The sequence below is a fragment of the Equus quagga genome, unplaced genomic scaffold (genome assembly GCF_021613505.1).
Source record: "Equus quagga isolate Etosha38 unplaced genomic scaffold, UCLA_HA_Equagga_1.0 153_RagTag, whole genome shotgun sequence".
Lineage (NCBI taxonomy): Eukaryota > Metazoa > Chordata > Mammalia > Perissodactyla > Equidae > Equus > Equus quagga.
The window spans coordinates 2,222,389-2,242,378 of NW_025796915.1; the positions used below are offsets into that span (position 1 = coordinate 2,222,389).

A 19,990-nucleotide genomic window follows, 5' to 3' on the forward strand; every position below is an offset into this window, starting at 1 on the left:
GAGCAGACATGAGGCACATTGCAAAGTCAGAACTCTGGATTTCACGTCCTGCTGGCTGGGACAGGAAGGATCAGAGCCCCAACATGACAAGGGGGTCCCCCAGCTGCCTGTCTCATTGAACAAAGTGAGCCATCCTCAACCCTCAGAGGTTCTGCACAGACCACTGCTCCTGGGGATCCTGACTGAGGGGAGTGAAAATGCCATGGCTGGTCCTCATTCTCCACCTGTGCCTCCCAGGGTGAGGTGGGGAAGGCCCTCTCCTTTACATCCTCAGGTACAGGCTGGGCCCTTGGGTGTGGGGCTGGGGTAGTGCTGTTACATCTTAGGCGAAACTGTAAGAACCACCAGCAGCTCAGAGTCACCCCTTCCCCCTCACCCTCCAGGGTCAGCATCTTCTCTGAGGCATGAGGCGTTTATCTTGCCTCCTATCAGGGGACCCCACCTCCATCTAGTCAGGCCTGGCCTCCTCCTCTCCTTGGCTCCAGCCCTCCTTGTGCTGATGGCTTGAACAACACAGCAGGAGAGGCAGCCGGGACCCTCAGGCATTTCCCTTGGACGGGGCCCAAGCCCAAGATGGCCCAGAACCAAGCCTGCGCTGCAGCAGGATGGGGGGGCGGGTGGGTGGCAAGAGCTCCCCCACGGCAGACACAGGACACTCGCTCGTGCAGCTGACACAAAGCGGCGGCTACATCTCCCAGCCGTGCTCCCCACCCCACCCCACTCACAGGGCAAGCACAGCCCCACTCACAGAGACAGGGGGATGGACAAGATGGCACGGGGATGGGGGGCCGGGTAGGACAGGCAGGCTCGGCGGAGGAAGCGCCGAGGCTGGGCAGCGGTGTCCTCATGGAGTGGTTTATTACGATTCCATCTCACAAGGCAGGTGGGCGGGCGGCAGCGGCACATGAACTCCAAGCCCCTGACAGACGTCTGCCGCGGGCGCATGCAAACAGTGCAACACGGTCAAGCGCAAACACGGGCGACCGAGGCGACACGGGACACGGAACGGGGAACAAGGCTGGGGCAATGGGTCCCTAGAGAGGGGCCTGGTTTCCCCAACCCTTTTGGGCAGGACAGGAAAAATAAGATTCGTACTTCTTGTAAAATGCCCATTTCCTGGGTACTTTCTTTCTCCTTATCTTGAAAAATAATAAAAAATAAACACACGGAAAAAAATCTCAAAAAAGGAAAGGAATAAAACTCTAAGAAGGCGAGAGACGGGAGGCCAGGAAAGCCTGAGCATGGGAGGGGGCATCTGCCTCCCGCCCCTCACCCTTCCTTCTCGGCCCTTTGTTGGGGCTCCTGAAGCCACACAAGTGGGTCCATGAGAGAAGGTGCCAGGTCTAGGCGGGGTCCCTGGGGGGCCAGAGGGGGTGCAGGCTGGGACAGAGGAAAGAGGCCCACCAGCCTGCTGGGCTCAGTTCAGGTTTGAGCCTAGTGAGCGGGGGCCCCAGGTCCACAATCTTTCCAGGTTCAGTCCCCACATGCCCAAGACCTGGGCGGAGGCCGGCGGTCACAGGTGTAGCTCGTGGGCTTTGATGTGCTCGAGCTGCTCCCGGAGCTGCAGGAAGGAGGGCCGTGTGGCGGCGTCCAGGTGCCAGCAGTTCTTCATGACATCGTAGACTGCAGGCGGGCAGCCGTCGGGGGCATCCATCTTGTAGCCCTTCTCCACCCGAGGGACAACGTCCTTCAGGGGCTGTGGGCAGGTGGGTGGTACAGAGTCGGTGCAGGACCTAACTCTGGAGGGGACCCCTCTCTCAGCTTCAGGGATCCCCTTCAGCTCTGCCTCAGACCCAGGCCCAGGAAGTGGTCTGGAGGCTCCGGGGGGTAGGTCTGCGGCTTCTAGGCCTCAGATTGGAGAGGGAGGGCCAATGAGACCCCCTCCCCTACCACCCCCTCCTTTGCTCCAAGCCCTACCCTTAGCCCCAGTCATGCCCTGGTCCGAGGGTCCACACTCACAATTCTTGGATAAGGCACTCGCCCAAAGGAGTAGATTTCCCAGAGAAGAATTCCAAAACTCCACACGTCAGACTTGGTGGAGAATTTCTGCCATGTGGAAGGGAGCAGTGTCAGATCCTGGGAATTTGGGGGTAGGGGTGACCCAGGGCCCCCATCCACCACTGCTCAGGCCCTGGGAGAGGCCTGCCCCACCTTCTCTCTCAGAGCCTCTGGGGCTGTCCACTTGACTGGCAGCTTGCCCGTGTCCTGGGTGCTGGAGGCCTCCTTGGTGAGGCCAAAGTCGCTGACCTTGGCCACGTTGTCCTCGGACACCAGCACATTGCGGGCGGCCAGGTCCCGGTGCACGAAGTTGTTGCCCTCCAGGTATTCCATAGCCTCGCAGACGTCTCTGGAGGTGAGCCAGCCACATGTCCCCTCAGACGGGGCTCCCATAGTTGGGCAGGGCCTCCCGCCCCCAGGGGCTGCTTCACTCACAGTGAGAACTTGAGGAGACAGTCTCCGCCTAGCACCGACCGACCGCGTGACCGCAGATAGTCCACCAGGCTCCCCTGGGGCAGGACAGACAGACCAGCCCCACAGGTCAGACTTGCCCTCCAGCCTCCAGGAACAGGCCTGGAGCTGGTAAATGGTGACACCCAAGGGAGGTGTGAGGAGAGGGAAGGAGCAGGGGCGGGATCAGGACACCACTTCCGCATGAATATTAGTGTCTACATGCTGGACACTGTGCTCAGCAATTGTCATGTACTGTCTCTCTTAAGTCCTCACAAATCTCTGAGGTAAACTTTATCATTATCATCATTTCACAGATGAGGAAACTGCGACTTAGTGAGGTGACACAACTTGTTCAAGGTCATAGTGAATAAATGACAAGCCAGGACAAAAGCTAAGCCCTGGTGACTTTGCAGCTCAGATGGGGGGAGGTGACTGAGGGAGTAGGGGCCCACGGGTGCAATGGGTGGTTTGGGGCAGTTGGAAGCTGGAGCCCCAGTGTTCAGCTCTAGGATGGGGGCTGCATCGGGGGCAGGTGCACACCTTGGCCATGTACTCAGTGACGATGTAGAGCCCGCCTTTCTCCTCCACGATCACGCCTAGAAGCTGTACCAGGTTGCTATGCCGAAGTTGCCTGGGGCAGGACGGTGGAGGTTAGGGCCTGCCAAGCCTCCCTATTACCTCCTGGCCCAGGCCGACCTCTCCACTCCCCCTACCCCTACTCACGTCATGACCGAGGCTTCAGCCAGGAAGGCCTGGGCCGTGGCATCGTTCTTAATGCACTTGACAGCAACTTTATTCCCTCGGTAATCACCCAGCATCACATCTGGGGGAAGAGGTGGGGTTGTTCCCTGGACTCCCCACAGCCCCTTGGCCCTTCCAGGGGTCCAGCCCTTCCCACTCACCTCCAAACTCCCCCTTCCCAATGGTCTGCAGCAGCTTCAGATCCTTCATGTTCAGCGCCCAGCCGCCTGGTGGGGGGGGGGGTGGTTCCGTGAGGGGTGTTGAGGCCAGAGCAGGGTTTACAGCAGGGGTGACAGAGGCAGACTGGACTATAACATGTGTGGGGGTCCCTGGAGGTCTCCAGAGCCTCTGGGATGGGGGGAGTGGCAGGAAGCCTGGGAGGGAGGAGGCAGGTAAGCAAGTAAGGACTGGGGTGGGGTGGCACTCACTGCGGAAGAACTCATCCTGGGCTGCCACTGTGCCCTCCATGACCTTTGGCTTGATGAGGCGAGTACAGAGTCCATCTGCATCTGAGGTGTAGTGCTACAGAGGGCAGCACAGGCACTCAGAGCCAGCCCCTAGGGCCCCACCAGCAGCTTGCACGCACTGCCCAGGTCTGACCACCAGAGGGAAGCAGAGGCTGGTCCTGCCCAGCTGGGAGTTGCTTTGAGTGGGGAGGGCTCCCTATTTCCGGCAGGGCAGGGGTTAGGGAGGCCCCAGACTCGGACATGCAGCCCATTTCCCATGCCACCCCACACCTAAGTACTGGACAGACACCCCAGTGTTGCTACCACTCTGGGCCTCACCAGCATCCCGAGGCAGAGGGCAAACCCTCGCTCAGTCCAGACACCAGCCTCTAGCCAGGTATGCCCAGGACCCTGCCCTGCCATAGGCCAAGCCAGGCTAGCAGGGGGAAGGAGCTGAGAGTGAGTGCAGGGGGCATCTGGATGGCTGCCTGGAGCAACCGGACACCAGGTGTGGCCTGGCCAGGGCTGGCAGGGCTGGCCTCAGGAGCTGCAGGGACACGTGGGCATCCGTGCAGGTGCAGGAGCCCAGGGGACCCTGGTCTTTTAGGTGTAGCTCATGAGGACATGCTTATATACACATACCTGAGCATGTGGTTCTGTGAGTGGCTGGAAGGAAGCTAGTTCTGAAGTCAGACAGACTCAGATTCAAGTCCTGGCACCTTCAATTTATAGCTGTGCGACTTGAGGTAGGTCCCTTAACTGCTCTGAACCTTCATTTTCTGACTTAGGAAATGGGGATGGTGGCACCCTCCCTGTAGTGGCATCATGGGGTGAGTGACCAACTCTGGCACATAGGAGGTGCTCCATCAAGGGGGAGGAAATGCAGGCTCACAGAGGTTGCATGACACGCCCATGGTCACCAGCTGGAAGTGGCGGGACTGGAGCCGAATGCAGGCTTGCATGGGTGCTCACCTCCACCAGCTGCATGAGGTTCTCAAAGTACACCTCCTCGTCGATGCTGAGCTTGCTGGCATGGTACATGATGCGGTAGTGCTCCACCTTGCCGTCGCAGCTCACACACAGCGTGTAGTCCCCGGGGTAGTTGGTGCTCTCCCGCACCAGGAACAAGCCTGTCTCCGGAGGGCACAGGAGCCGCTCTGCCTGCTCCCGCGTGATCTTGCCATGGAACCAACTGGGGGGCAGCCAGGCCAGGGGTCATGGTAGCCCGAGGGTCTGACCCCAGCGCACCTGACAGGCTCCACTTTCTGCGGGTCCTCCTCTGAAGGCCCTTCCCACTGGCTCATTCTGGCACTCGGGCCCTCGTCTTCTGCTTCTGCTCCTTCTTTCTTTAGTCCTCCCAGCCCCGTCCTCCCCTTTGAGGTCTAGCACCCTGGCCCTTCCCCTCATCTCCAGAAGCCCTCACGGACATTCCTGCTCCTTCCTCTCACCCTCCTGTTTTCCTCTGACTCTCTTCTTGGGGAACAAGCGCTTCTCGTCCTCCTTCCTTCCCAGACTGGGAGATCCTGACCCTGCCACAGTGGTACTCACGGCATAAGGCTGAGTTTGGTGCCCGCCTTCACGCCCTCCCGCTTCTGGACATAGTTGGCTGGGATGATGCCCTCACGGCCCACCTTGTTCTTGGCTTTGTACCAGTTGGGGTCCTGGGGAGAGGGCAGTCCAGACATGCTCTCAGGCCCACCCTCCCCTGCAGGGGAGCCAGGACCCAGAGGGAATGCCCAGAGGTGGCAGGGGGTGGCAGTGGGCAGGTGAGGTCCCTGATTACCTTGGTGACGGCCACAATGGTGAGCACATCTCCTTTGCAGAAGGGAAGGTCTTGCTCAGCAGTGCCATGGAAGTTGTACTTGGCAATACATTCTGTACCGGATGGCCAAGCGGCCTGCAGGGCAGGTGACAGGTGGGCAGGTGCAGCCCAGGGCCCCTCCCCACCCACCTGCCTGCACACCCTCGAGGCCACAGCCTCTCGGCTGCCCTCCATGAGCCTGGCTGAGGTGCCCCTCCCCCTGAGAACTCTGGGTCCCTTCCAGCTGGGATTGCCTCACTGCCTCCAGACCTGTGTTCCCATCTTGAGGGCCTCGTGTCCGACAGTGCACCCTGGAATTCTACTTTGTTGAAAGCCAGGGCTGGGAAAAACGGGAGCCAATTGATCTAAGCCCTCTTTCTTTCTCTCCCTCAACACTCCCCTCCGGGTGGTGGGCATACTCGCACCCCTGCGGTACCTGTATTGCTGACATCTTCTCAGAAGATCCGGCGTCCCCGTGTCACAGGAAGGCCAACCTGTTGCTTGGTACCATGAGAGCTGCAGGGACAAGGGGAAGACTGAGGAGGGGGTGAGAAGACAGCTCCCCTCAGGCCTCTGAGAGCCCACTCCTTCCACAGAGAAATGTCAACAGGTGTCAAAAGCTCCCAGAGCTGGGACACCGGGCAAGGGCCGTCTCTCTAATCTCGCTCGGCAGGCTGAGGGCACTGCACAGGGGAGGAGGCAGGAACACGAGGGCCGAGGATCCCCAGGGACAGAGGGGCCACCAACCCTAAGCCCACAGGGGGCCTTACAGCCCAACAGAATGGCCAACAGGGGCAAAGGAGGCTTGGGGGAGTGAGCAGACCAGTGCCACCTGCCCCGCCAGCCCTAAGCCTGGGTGCTAACTGGTCTGTTGGGGGAAGGAACCTGGGGCAGGTGCTCTGACTTGGGAAAGTACTTGTTCTCTGTGGGCCTCTCAGTTCCCGCGCCTATAAAAACTTGCCCAGGCAGCATCTCTAGAGCCAAATGTACACCAACCCCACAACCTGGTCATCCCACTTCTAGGCACAAACCAGGAGAAAATAGGACAGGTGTCCTCCGAGATAGGCATGAGCACTCACAGCAGCACAAGTTGTAATAAACCTCAAACTTGGAACTGCTCAGATGCCCATCAAGAGTCAGATGGATCCCCTGTGGTTTGTTCACAGAAGGAACACTGTACGGCAGCAAACATGAATGAACTACAGCTATGAAACAACACTGATGACTTTCTACACGTAACGTTCACCAAGAAGCCAGACACAGAAGAGCACATGGCCTATGATTCCACGTGTAAAAAGTTCAAAATCTGGAAACCATGGTGCAGGATGGCAACTACCTTGGGAGGCGACAGTGACCACAAGGGGCGGAAGGGGCCTCTGATATCTGGCTCCTCTGGGCCCAGTGAGGGGTGAGTCCACTCTGTGACCACTCATTGAGCTCCATCCTTGTGATCGGTGCACTTTTCAGTGCATATATTTACTTCAACAAAGCTAACTCCTCAAACAAATCTACCTCAGCCAACCCATCCTGCACACACACTGCCCACAGCTGCCCCTAACTGTCGTCTTCCCAAACACACCCTGAGCCCCTTATCCCTGTCTCAGGAAGCAGAGGGGCTGGGGCTACTGTCCCCTTTTTACAGATGAGGAAACTGAATCTATAGACAGGGCCAGTGACTCCTCAACGGTCATCGAATCTTAGGGAAACACCTCCATGCACCTCCCAGGTTCCCAGGCTCATCTGACAGGATGGATGAGGTCTGGGGGCCGGGCTGACGGTCACAAACATTACCACCCACCCCAGGCCAGGCGAAGACTTTTGAGCACAAGTGCTTAGAGGTGTGAGGTGAGCAAGGACTGCAGAGCTTAGGTGGGCTTCCTGGAGGAGAGAGCGCTGGAGCTGAGCCCTGAGGACTGAGAGCTTAGATACACAGAGGACGGCCTGGAGAAGGGACCTGAGCAAAGATGTCAGGGTATAGACAGGCACAGCCATGAGAAACTGGCCTGGCTGGAAGCCCATGGACAGACCCTGCCCATCAAGGGCTCTGGGACCCCGAGCTTCCAGAGTCCACCCCGAGCACCCTGTCAGCCTGCTCTAAGGGGACGGTTTCGAGTGGGCCTGGTATAAATCTTGCAGGGCAGCAGGAATCAAATGCCAAAGTGAGGAACCAGAGTTTGCTTCTGAGGGGTGGGGCTCGGGGGCCTCAGCAGGGGAGCGTGGTCTTGCAGACCACATGAGCTGGGCAGAGTGGAGCCGGGGAGAAGCGCTGCTCCAGGTCTCACTCCAGGTGCTGGAGTCGGGTAGTCCTGGCTCTGTCGAGTGCAGCTCAGGAGAATGACTCAACCCTTCTGAGCCTCAGATCCCTCACCCTGAAAGGTGGGGATAGGGGTCCCCTGCAAGCAGGCTGTGGATGGAGTGGAATGAGATCCAGACTTGGAAGTCTCTGGCACAGGCCTGGCATGCACTCCTTCCTCCTCCTGGACAAAAGAGCTTCCCTTTCTCCCAGAACACACAGTACCTCCCGTCCCCAGGGGCCAGCCCATCAACCTCTACCCTCTAGACAGGGAGACTGGAGTTAAAGGAGGATGAGGCTGGACACCGCCCCCCCAACACATTCACATGACTGAGCCACCACAAGTACAGGAACCACCCCTTGGGCTCCTGAGGACCACAGGCTGTGGGGAGCTGTGATCTTTCTTACTCCTATTTTATAGAAGCAGAAACTGAGGCTCACGAGGTCGAATAATTTTCCTGAAGCTACACAGCTAGCTAGGGGTGACAGCCTAGAACTTGATTTGGGGTCCCACTGGGCTTGGCTGGGTCCCCAAGCTTCAGGTCCTTAGGAACAGGGGCTCTGCTAGTTCTCCACATCCCCCACCCCCCAAACTCACCAGCCCCAGGAGGGTGCGGAGGCTGTGGTACCTTTAGTCACCCTCCCAGCTGTCAGTGTGCAAACACTCCTTTCCAGGCTTGCAGCTGCTACTGCTGCCGCCTCCCCACTGATGTGATGATGATAATAAATAACAACAGGCCCTGTTTTCTGAGCACTTATTCTGTGCCAGGCCCTGTCCTTGGCATGTATGGCTCATCAAATCTCTGACAATTCTGAGAGAGAGAGGCTATTATTAACGCCATTTTACAGATGAGGACCACAGGCAAGGCCAAGAGGTAAGGTGGCCTGGCCTGAGATTACACCTTGAGCGAGCATCCTGCCCCGCTGAGCCATTAGGCCTCCCTACCCCCACCCCCCCATCCCCCAGTGCCTCTGGGCCTTCGATGTCTGTACTATACCCCCAGGAGCTGCAAGCATGTTAGGACCTCACTGGCCTAGAAGAGAGAGTGCAAGGGAGGAGAGAGAAGCAAGTGGTGCTCAGAGGAAGGGGTAAGCTCAGGCAGGAGTGGTCCGGGTGGGCTTCCTCGAGGGTCTGGGCTTTAACAACCAAGAAAGATGTGGAAAGGAGAGGGAGGAGATAACCTCTCCCCTTTGCTCTACCAGCTGTGACTTTGGGACCCAGTTTCTCCATCTGTTCAATGGGTTGGTGATAACCCTGCAGCTCCTAGGGCTACTCTGAGGACTGGAGCTGCCACCTCTCAGCACCAGGAACAAGGCCCAGCTGGACGCAAAAACCCTGCCTGCAGGAGCTGTGGACCATCTCTTGACAGCTCCTTCCTGAAGCCGTGAGCCCAGGACGGCTCAGCAGTCTCCCAGCCAGTGCCTAGGCTGGGGTCCCCTCCTTAAGGCTCTGAGGGTCCAGCCAAGCCACCCTACTCCAGTTCAGAGGCCAAGAGTGAGAGTGGTTGTCCTTCAATCTGGCTTGGGTCGGGCAGAGAGGGGCCTGGTTTCAGGGCACTTCGTGGAGGCAGTGCAGGAATACTGTCCTGGGAGTCAGGGACTCTGAGTCCTGCTCCTGGCTCTGCCACTTTGCTATGTGACCTTGGGAAAGTTACTTGAACTTTCTGGGACTTGCTGGCTCACCTGCTCTTCCCAGGGCACCTGTACCCTGCCCACCTCCCTGCCTTCACATTCCCTCGCCACTCCCTCCCCCTTCTCTACCCAAGGAACTTCCACTCTGCCTTCGGGGGGGCAGCTGAGACAATGCCTAAAAAAATATAGGAGGACAGTCTCTGCCGTACTGTCTGTGGTAGCAAGAGACTGGGAGACAACATTCACGTCGATTAACAAGGGACAAAGTGAATAAATGACCAGATATCCCTAAAGAGAACAACACAGCTCCAGCTGTGACGGGGTCAGAACACTCCCTGGGAGAGAGTAAGTAGAAATGGTGAAAAGCCAGCCAGTGAAGGGAAAGTTGCTGGGGGGATAGGACAGTGACACGGCTTCCAAGTACCACCCCACGGATTAATGAGAAAGATGACAGAGCACCTTCACAACAGGGAGGTCTGGCAGACTCCTCATTAACCAAATGATCAAATTCAGCATCACCGATAAAGAGAGAAGCGACACGAGTGCCTCCTGCTCCCAGGCACTGAGGAGGGCACAGCATCTCTGTGGTATTCCTGCAGAGCTGCTGCTCTGACTCCACCAGGAAGGGGCAATCACACAGCCCAAACAACTGGCCTGGACTCTTAGAGTCAGCGTCACAAAAGACAAAACAAACGAAGGCTGGGGAATGTTCTAGATTAAATAAGACACTAAAAAAACATGACAACAACAAAATTATAATGACGTGAGTTGAGGGAGGTGTTAACTAACCTTACTGTGGTAACTGCTTTGCAACATACATGTGTTAGCAAATCATCACACTGTACACCTAAACTTACATAATGTTCTATGTCAATCATATCTCAATAAAGCTGGAAAAAAAAGAAAGAAACACAACAACAAGATTCAATGAGTGATCCTGAATCGGATTCTGAATCAGAGGGAAAAAATAGCTATAAAAACCATTTGGGGACAATTGGGAAAATGAAAATGTTAGATAATATGGAACTAATGTTAATTTTCTTAAGTGTAATCATGGTACTATTATGTAAGAGATGCATGCTACAGTACTTAGGAGTACTTAGATGTGATGCCCACAACTAACACTCAGATAAATCAGCAAAAAATAAACACATATGTCTATGTATATAAAGGAAGAGGTAAAGCAAATATGACAAAATGTTAAGAAATGGTGATTCTGGGTAAAGGATATGTGGGTATTCATTATACTATTATTTCAGCTTTTTGGTAGGTTTGAAATACTCAAAAGAAAAGACTGTGAAAGAGAGTGAGGTGCAGGCCACCATCCGTGGTATATCACAAGCTCTGTTTTTCAAGGGGACATATGATTCATCCCTAAACTCAGATATCCACAGATCATCTTTGAAAGACAGAGGAAACTGATAACAGAGGTCACCTCTGGGATGGGAAGGGGAAGAATCAAGTTCAAGGGAAACTTTTCACTGTATATTTGCTGTTTTGTCCTTTTTGATTTTTTTTTAACCACATACATCTATTACCTTCCCCCTAAAAATCTGATTGAAAACAAGTAACTTTTTGAAAGCTACCTCTGCCAGGAGCCTTCCATGGTCCACCAGCTGTGGAGGCTGCTCCGGGCCTCCACAGCCGCTCACACATCTCCATGCTCCAGGGAGGACCCCACCGATCCTTGCCTGGGAGCTCTGCAGGGGGAAAGCCAGCATGGGCTGGGCCCAGAGTGGCAGCTCAGTAAATGAGTGCTGAATGAATGAATGAACCAACAAACGAAAGGGTGAAGCAGGCTGGCCACACCACACCGAGGTCCCGTAACCAGAGGGATAGCCGCTATCACCCCACCCCCACAGGTCTAGGGAACAAGGGGTTTTGGAACTTTGTGAAGTCAATGCTTCACTCTGACTTCCTGTCCCAAACCCTGCTCTCAGCAGTCCTTGTGCTGGGGTCCTGAGAACAGGCTGGGCACTGTGCCCAAGCACTGAGGTCAGTGGAAGCAGCCTCAGGCAGGCCTTTCTTGAGAGTCCAGGCCGGCAGGGAGAGGGGAGCCCAGAAACTCCCAGGCTGCCCTTTTCCTGCCCTGGGGGCAGCTGTAGACCCCCACAGCCAAGCACGTGCTGAGGACCAGGGTAGGTCAAGGGGCCCCTGTCCTGCCCCCCTCACCAAAACTCCACTGCCCAGTGGGGCGTGGGAGCCTTCAGTAACTGTTTACACCCAGCTAAAAATACCCACTGAAAAGGGAAGTGCACATGAGACCTGGGGGAACTCGGGGCCATGGCCCCCAGAGACTCTGGTCCTGCCACAGGACCCAGCTAGAGCCTCTGGGGGCAGGGGCAGCCAGTGGAGGCAACAGGTAGGTCCACCTTGCCTTCTCATTCTTTGAGCCAGTGTTTCAGGAGCCTTCCTGTGCACCATGCTTGGGGGGCCAGCATGGGCAGGAGGAAGAAAGGGCCCAGGAGTCCTGCCCTTGGGGTCCTAAGAACTCCACTCATCGGTCTCTGTGGCCAGCCTGGGGACCCCAACAAAATGCAGCCCTGCTCCTCTCCTCTTGGCTACCAGATGGTCAATCATGACCAGGTGAGCTCAGTGACTCAACAGGAGAGACAGGGGCAACCCACAAAGGCTTCCAGGAAGAAGGGGAAGGGAGCTGGAACTGGGAGGATTTTAGGTGGAAGTAACTGGGAGAGGGGTGTGCTAGATCAGGCCAGGACTAAGAGTCCAAACAGTCGTAAGGAGGGAGTTAACTAAGGCTGAAGAAGGCTCAGGGTGGGGGTCCATGGAAACTTTGAACCCAGCCCGGAAGTTTCTGATAGGTCACAAGACAGATAGAAGCACAGGACAGATAGACAGATATGGTCACCACCAGCAGTTGGGCTGGTTTGGCAGCAGTAAAATCAGCCCCACCTCTGGGTCTGTCAAGGGCACCCAGGCTGCCCACACTGTGACGCCCCTGGCCACATACCAGGCAGTGGGGCTGGAGGGCAGCCACTGACCCAGGAGGTGGTCCAGAGCCCTCAGCACCTCCACTGCACAGATGTCTCAAGGTCGGCAGCAGAATTAGGCACAAGACCCTTGGAGACGCCTAAACCTCCCTGGAGGCCGGGATCGATGGTTCTCCACTTTGGCTCCAGTGTATGCTGCCGCTCCCCACTCCCAGGGCTCCCTCAGCCTTCAGCCCCCTTGCCCTAAGGAGAGGAGCGAGTTTAATGGCTGAAAAATGTTAAAAAACAAATGACAGCAACTCACTGGATTCCTTCCTGCCCTCAGTGGCTCAGTGGGACTGGAAATCCCACCTCATGGTTGGGAAGGGTGAGGGCTGGAGTGAGAGGAGGCTAGTGGGGAGCCTCCTCCCCCAGGCACCGCTGCCGCTTGAGGCCGAAACTCCTGGCCCAGAAAGGTTTCTAATTACCGCTCAGGAGCCTAATTACCTGGGCAGCGGGGACTCTGGGCCTCCCCAGGGCCCTAACCCAGGCCTCTGTTCTCCCACCCCCCTCAGCAGAGGCTGTGCTTTTGCATCCTCATTTGCCTGTATCTACATCTAGCCTCTCAGCACTGACTTCCAAAGAACCCTAAGGAATCATGGAGTGTCCTTGTCCCCTCAGTCCTAGCCAGGTCATAGGTGGGGAGACTGAGCCCCAGAGGCCCATGAGCTGTCTAGAACTTTGGCCCCCAGATTCCTAGTCTTCCTGTCTCAGAACTGGGACCCACAGCTATGGGGGCCCAACACAAAGGACACAGAGCCTTGCTACCCACCCACGGTTTTCAATGCCCTCCCTCAGCAGGACAGACGGTAAAAATGAAAGCCGGGGAGAGAGTCTCCAACCCAACCTTGCGTTAGTTATTTAATCCTCAAAAACCCCATGAGGTTTTACTATTGTTCTCCGTTCGACAGACAAGGAATCCGGCTCTGAAGAGGGTCACCCAGCTTTCAAGGGGTACAGCAGGGGTTTGGGCTCAGATTTGTCTGAATTTGGTAAGGAGAAAAATCCTCTATCCTTCCTTGGGCAGGACCGATGATATCCTGAAAATGGACAGATAGTGAGGGAGGGTGGCTGAGAGGGCTGTCCAGAGCTTGGCCCTCCTGCTCTCAGGAGCATAGCTTACATCTGAGCCACCTCCTTGCTCATCTGCCATACCCTGCCTTGCACAGAAAAGCCAAGAGTCTTTCCAGGGCCACACAGCAACCAGAGAAGCCAGCAGCCCGAGAGAGGGTAGAAGTTCCAAGCAAGGACCTCTGTTTCCACCCAGCCTCTTCCTCAAATGCTTCTTGGTTTTCTTGGCCCTTCCCCTCCAGGAAGCCTTCCTGGCTGCTGCAGCCTACGCAGATCCCCAGCTTCTGAGCTCCCACCAGCCCTGCCAGGAAGTCAGAGCCACAGGCCTCCCCCAGTTGACTCCTCTCTGAGTCTGGTCTCCTCTACCGGCCAGCAGGGGAGCTCTCAGGGTCCCCTCTTCATTCTTCCCTCCAGTATCCCCGCAGCGTGGACAACACAGGCTGCAGATGCCCAGGCTGGGTAAGAACCAGGTGCTGGGCTGGGCAGGGCTGTGCAGCAGCAGCCAGGGTAGGCAGGCATCAGATGACACCCAGGTCTTCACCCACCCACAAGGCTTCCAACTGTTTGCAGAGCGGGACAGGCAGCCTCTCTGCTGCTTGTTCTGTGCCTCCGGGCCTAGACCACAGAAGGGGCGGGCGGGAGAGTGGGGGTGGGGGGAGGCCAAGGGAAGCTGCGGTTGGAGGCCCAGCCCCACTGAGGCGTACACAGCTAGTGTGTGATGAGAGCTACTCTCATCGCAGTACCTTAAAACCAGGAAGAGAAACTGAGCAGGCAGAAAGGGTGAGCTGGGCTTCGTGGGGCCCTCAGGCCCCCTGGGGGCCTGCCAAGGGGAGCTTCTGGACAGTCGCTGGACAAACCACTTCTCCCTTCTGGGCCTCAGTTTCCCCCTGGGAAAAAGGAGATTCTCTCCTTGGTCCTGCCAGTCTGTCCTTGATTGGTGCAGGCTGTATCCTGCCCAAGAAGAGACCCTCAACTGGTGGAGCACCCCTGACCCCCCAGTGGGCTTTGGCCTCTCCCAGGATGCAGGGGCTCAGCCCCCCGAAGTTAGCCTCGCCCTGCTCATTTCTCCCCTCAGCCATGCAGGGAGCACACTAGCTCTTCCTTCACCAGCTCTTTATTTTTAGGTCTGAATTTGACTTTAATCATTACTTAGCGGATTCTATTTCCAGCCCTCAGATGAAGGGACCCAGAGGCGAGGAGGAAGGGAGACAGTGCTCCCTGCCTGGTGCGAGGGCAGCCTGCTCCTCCACCCATCCTGTCCCCAACCAAGGATGGGGGGGACTGAGAAACACCCAAAGGGCTTGCCCCAGCCAGGCCAGTATCTTGGAGAGGACCCCACCCTGTGACCTCATCTCAACCCAAGCTGTGGGACAGGAGAGTAGTTGTAATGCCCACTTCCCCTGCCCTAAGACCAAGGAGGAGGGAGACACCCCACAGGCAAGAGTCCGGCAGCAGAGTCCAAGGTCACATGCCTGGGGGACCTCTGCACTGAATGGGCCACCTGGGGGAGGACTTCCTGCCTAGGTTAGTCCCGGATGGTCCTAGGGTCATCTGGGGCTATGGTCTCATAGGCCGTGGGAGTGCCAAGCTGAGACTGATTTCCTCCTACTGTGCAGGGGGTGGCCCCAAGAGGGCATTCCCAGTTCTCTGGTCTCCAAAGAAGCAGAATAAGAGGAAGCAAGTTATGTCACAGCAGTACACACTCAGGTTAGACGTGGGGAACACCTGCCAAAGAGGAGGACACTCACACACAAGACTTTCCCAGTGATTTGTCGACATCTCTGTTCCCTTCCAACTCCCAGCGGGGAGGCTCTAGAATCCCTGCCCCTTCAGCTTTCTTCCCTGCCTTGGCCACTGGGAAAGGGTGGGAGATGAGGCTGGCATGGCTGTCCTTGGGTTGGGGCTCAGGATGCCTGGGTTCGTTGCCCAAGTCTCAGTTTTTTCAGGAAAGTACGCCTCTATCTTCACTGGGGAAATTTGGGGCTGGCCTAGGAAGTACCCAGAGCTGGGGCACAGGAGGCAGCTGAGCTCTTAGAGACGAAGCCTTGTCCACTCAACTCTGACACTTGGAAAAAACGAGGAGGATGTGTAGGGTCAGGCCCCAGAAACCAACCAGTAGCCCATCTTCCCAGGGTCAGGTTCATGCCCTGGGCCACCCAATCCCATGGTGACAAGGAGGAGGGAGGGCAGGGAGGTAGGACAGAGCACTGGCTAGAGGAGTCCAGAACTGCAGGGACAGAGGGTTTCATAAGGGCTCCTGGGGCAGAGACCAGGCCCGGCTGGGTGAGCCATCAGCCAACCTGGCCGAGGTGTCTTCGCCACATGTTGAGGCAGCCTTCGGTGGGTACTCCATCACCAATGCCAGCCCCTCCTCACACAGTGCCTACTGGAGGCCAGGGGCTGTGCCCAGCACCTTCTAGGACCTGGGTTAGTTAGTTCACACTGCATACACTCCTCTGCAGCAGGATCACCGTCCCTATTGTGCATATAAAGGAACTCTGGCTCAGAGAATGACTTGTCCAAAGTCCCTCCACTCTGGCCTAAATGGCATGGCTGGACCTGGAACCCCAGTTGGCTGGGTGCCAAGTTGCCCACTCTCCCCAGTACTCCTGGCTGCTTTGGGGGCCTGTAGTAACAACCACCACAACAGTGACAGATGGGAAACGACAGTGTACATGCTTAGTAAGAGGGTTGGGGTTAGGCTCCTGTGGCAGAACTATTTGGAATATTCTCTAGCTTTTTAGAGGCAAAGCAACACAGACCATATAGCAACATGAGAAAATGCCCATAGACACAGTATTAGATGAAAAAAGGTGTCATGCACACACACTCAAATGACAACAGTGACGAGGGAAAAAAATCAGAAAGACTGGCAGGGAACTCTGAGATCCCAACAGTCACGGCACTGGTGAAGAAAGAGTGGTGATTTTTGTTTTGTTTTCTAAATTTTCTGAAGTGCTGTTTTGTTACTTTCTAAATTAAGAAAACTAATACATACGTAGTGTTCTCACAATGAGCTCAGATTCGCTTCCCTGGGACCCGCCCACCCCCCAGCTCTGGCACTGGCTTCTGAGACATCTTCTACCATCTGATGGCCTTTCCCACTCGGTACAGCCCTCAGACACGTGAAGGTCTTTCCCTACGTTCTCTTCCCCAGACCAAACACCTCTGCTCTTTGGGGACTATATGTCAAGGCTTCGAAATTCCTCAAAAGGTGGAGCCCAGAACTGTAACCAGGCCGTCCTGCCCAATCAGACCACCTGGGGGTTTGTTGGGGTAGCCACGCCACACTGTGGATCCTGGGCCTCAGCACCTGCCTCTACTCTGGGCTGGTCTGTGGTGGCTCAACCTCTTGGGGACCAATGCCTCCTGCAGTGGGGCTAGAGACCATCTTCCAGTCTTTTCTTGCCCCTGACCCAATGTAGAGAAAAGAGGAGCCCCTTCTGGGAGGGAGACAGGCACCAAGCTCACCAAATAAAAAATACATCCCAGCACATGTGCTAGCCTGAAGCCTGAGCCCTGTCTACAAAGGCCTGGGGACCCGGGCCGCACTGTACAGCTCACAGTTGGTATAAAAGAGCCCAACCATGTCAGGCCTCAGCGGCAGGCCCTCAGGCTGAAAAGGAAGTTAGGGCTGGGGGTAGGGCTGGGTGAGGGGAGCCTCCCAGGTCCACCACATCTGGGTTCCCCCCGCTGTGCATGTCAGGGCAACTGGAAAAAACTCTACATCAAGGGCAGAGGCCTGAGCAGGACAAAACTCCCAGGAGCACCCAACGGGCCCCAGACACAGCTTGGCATCCTCCAGGGAACCCACATCCTTCCAGAAGCAAGAAGATCCTGCCACACTCCCAACTGCCCTTCTGCTGCCTTCACCCTGTTCTGGATGGGGCCCCAGCAACAGACACTGGGACCCCCAGGGTGTGGGGAGCTTGGAACAGACTCTCTGGGTGTCCTCACTCTGACAATGCTCCTATGTCAAGGCTATAGGGTGCTCCCTGTGGAAACAGGGCTCTCACCTTCCCCATCCAGATCCCATTCATGTTTTGAACTTGCTTGCTCCTATACCAGCTGGGCCAAGGTGTGGGAAGGCTGGGTCAGGACTGATCACCAGGCTGTTTCAGCTCAGTGCCAGGGTCACACGACACAGGCAACCCCACATCCCCTGCCAGTGGGACCCAGCCTCAGGCAACAGGGGGAAATCCCACAGGCACTGCCCATGCTGCCTGAGCCTAGAAACAGGCAGAGCTGGGGCCGGAAGCCCTCTTTCTTCTCTCCAGCCCTCTGCAGGGGAGCACATGCTCATCCCACAAGGTCCCTTGGGCCAGGCTGGGGCCCTGTGCCCCTGGTGGGTGAAGGTGCCTGCCTAGTTTCCCTCCACCCACCCCAGTCCAGCTCTGCAGAGCAGGGGATGAAAAGAGAGATGGCCTAACTCTGCCAGAGGCCTGGAGTAGCAACTTCCCTCTTTGAGCCTCAGTTCCCTGGTCCACTAAAATGAGAGAGGAGGTGAACCCCTAGTTAAGCTCCAAGGATCTGGAGATGGACACGCCCCTTCCTGACACCTGGCCTGGGCCCTGAGGAGCCTGGGCGAATGGGCTGACCAGGCTGCCATGAGTTGGGGGTATGGTCCTTATACCCAGTGTCACCTCCACCCAGAACAGTTTCCCCACCCAAGGGTCAGAGGTCCCTTGGCTTAGGCCTAGTCTTCTGGGACGTCCAGGGTGACAGGCTCAACTTCTGGTAGGCTCAAGGGAGGTGGCTGGGCCCTGGGCTTCCTGGAGCTGGCAGGGCCTCGGTGGGAGAACCAAGGAAGGGTCAGAACCAGGCAGGCCAGGGAACCTGCGGGGAGGCCCTGGGCAGGGAATGGAAAACTGTCCCTTTTCCAGGGCCCTGGCCCATGCTGACCGCCTCCCTCCCAGCTCCAGCCAGACCCTACACGGGGAGGGGGCACGGTGAGGACAGACTCGTAGTGGCCTGAGACAAGTCTGTGGGGCTCGCAGGGCAGTACCTCCCTCGTGCGCTCCCCTCCCAGTCGGGCTGACAGCGACTCCCGGGAGAATTCGAACGCGGGAAGGAGGGGGCAAGGGAGTGGGGGATGGGAGTGGAAGCGACGGCAGCTGCAACAGAGGCAAGAGCAGCGGGACCTGCGACCTCCACCCTCCTCGCCGGCGGGAAGCACTAGGACGCCCACCTCCTCCAGGCCTGCCAGGCACTCACCTCTCTCGGGGCACAGCGGTCCGGGCCACCTCGCTGAGGGCAGCATCAGCGGCCTGCGGGACAGTCCATGCAGCCAGGGGGGAGGGGCGCAAAGGTCCCCAGGGGGTGCGGTACAAAGAGGTAAGGGTGCGAAGAGAGGGGAAGGAGGGACGGCCACACAGAGGCAAGGGGATGGCCGCGCGGCCCGGGTCGGGGAGGGAAGAAAGGCGGGAGAAGGGGGGCGGGAGGGAGTCGGGGGGAGGACAATGTAGCCGGCGCGGCCCGGCAGAGTTCCGCTTCCCAACGCCGCCACCGAGGTTCGATTTGGGACCGTCGCGCCGGCCGCCGGGGGCAGCCCCGGACGCTGCGTCGGGGGCCGCGGGGGCTCCCCGCGCTCCACGCCCCGGAGGCTCCGGCGGCCACAGGCTGGCTGGGGCGGGAGGGACGGCCGGCCAGGGGACGCCCCGACGGCGGCGGCCCGGGCGCTCGCCCGCTCGGACCCCACCCCGGCAGGACTCCCGGGTAGAGTGCGAGGCGGGGCGGGAGCGGGAGGGCGGCGGCGGTCTCGGCGGCGGCGGCGGCCAAGCTCGGCTCGCCCCGGGCTCCGCTGGGAGGAAGCTCGCAGGCCTGGCGAGAGGAAGCGCGGCCCGGATCCTCCGCCCGCGGCAGCGCGCCTGCGCGAGGGGGCCTGCCCGGCGCGCGGCTGGGCGTGGGCCGGCGGGGCGGCGCCCCCTGCCGGGCGCCGGGGGCATGGCGGGGGGTGTGTCCGCGCCCACGCCCTGCCCCCCACCTGCCTGCCCGCGTTGAAGGCTCCCGGAGGTCCCTCCTAGAGGGCCAACCCACCCGCCTTCGAGCAACCTCCGAGGCTTCTCCGGGCGCAGCTTCTCCGAGGTAGAAGCGTTTGAGGCCCGGTTTGGGCTCCTCTCCTCGGATCTGTTTGGGAGAGTGGGCCTCGCTCGCAGCAGTGAGCATTCATTCACAAACACTTCCTGGCGCTGACAGCGGGACAGGCCCTCTTTGGAGTCTACTAGTAGGACCACTTCATTACTGTAAGGAGTTCTCAGGAGGAGAACTGACAGGCCAACAGACAAGCGCAAAAAAATAGTTGATAAGAGTGGAGAGGTGGGGTACAAGGTCCACAGGGAGCAGAAAAGAGGTGAAGGCTAATGGGGAGACTTCACAGAGCTGGGACCCTAGGCAGAGGGAACAGCATGGACAAAGGTAGGGAGAGGTGAGAGAACTTGATGGCTCTGGGAACTGTAAATAGCCCAGTGTGGCCACAGTTTGCAGTATGGGTCCAGGAGAGTGGTGGGAGATAGGGTCCCTGAAGGCCACAGGGACAAGAGAGCTCCCAGGAGACTTGTAGGACTTT

The 19,990-nt window shown here is 57.7% G+C and overlaps 1 protein-coding gene across 1 annotated transcript; it reads right to left on the reverse strand.

The window, feature by feature from the left end:
• Nucleotides 1-841: 841 nt before the first annotated feature.
• Nucleotides 842-19,190, reverse strand: LOC124233127 (tyrosine-protein kinase CSK). The gene is made up of 13 exons (XM_046650258.1): nucleotides 18,640-19,190; nucleotides 5,876-5,955; nucleotides 5,422-5,535; nucleotides 5,187-5,299; nucleotides 4,611-4,830; nucleotides 3,621-3,714; nucleotides 3,354-3,419; nucleotides 3,175-3,274; nucleotides 2,992-3,082; nucleotides 2,434-2,507; nucleotides 2,152-2,347; nucleotides 1,960-2,046; nucleotides 842-1,696 (listed from the first exon to the last, which is right to left on the reverse strand). Exons 2-13 carry the CDS (start codon nucleotides 5,888-5,890, stop codon nucleotides 1,514-1,516), a joined length of 1,353 nt encoding a protein of 450 aa, XP_046506214.1. The 5' UTR covers nucleotides 5,891-5,955; nucleotides 18,640-19,190; the 3' UTR covers nucleotides 842-1,513.
• Between the last annotated feature and the right edge of the window lie 800 nt (nucleotides 19,191-19,990).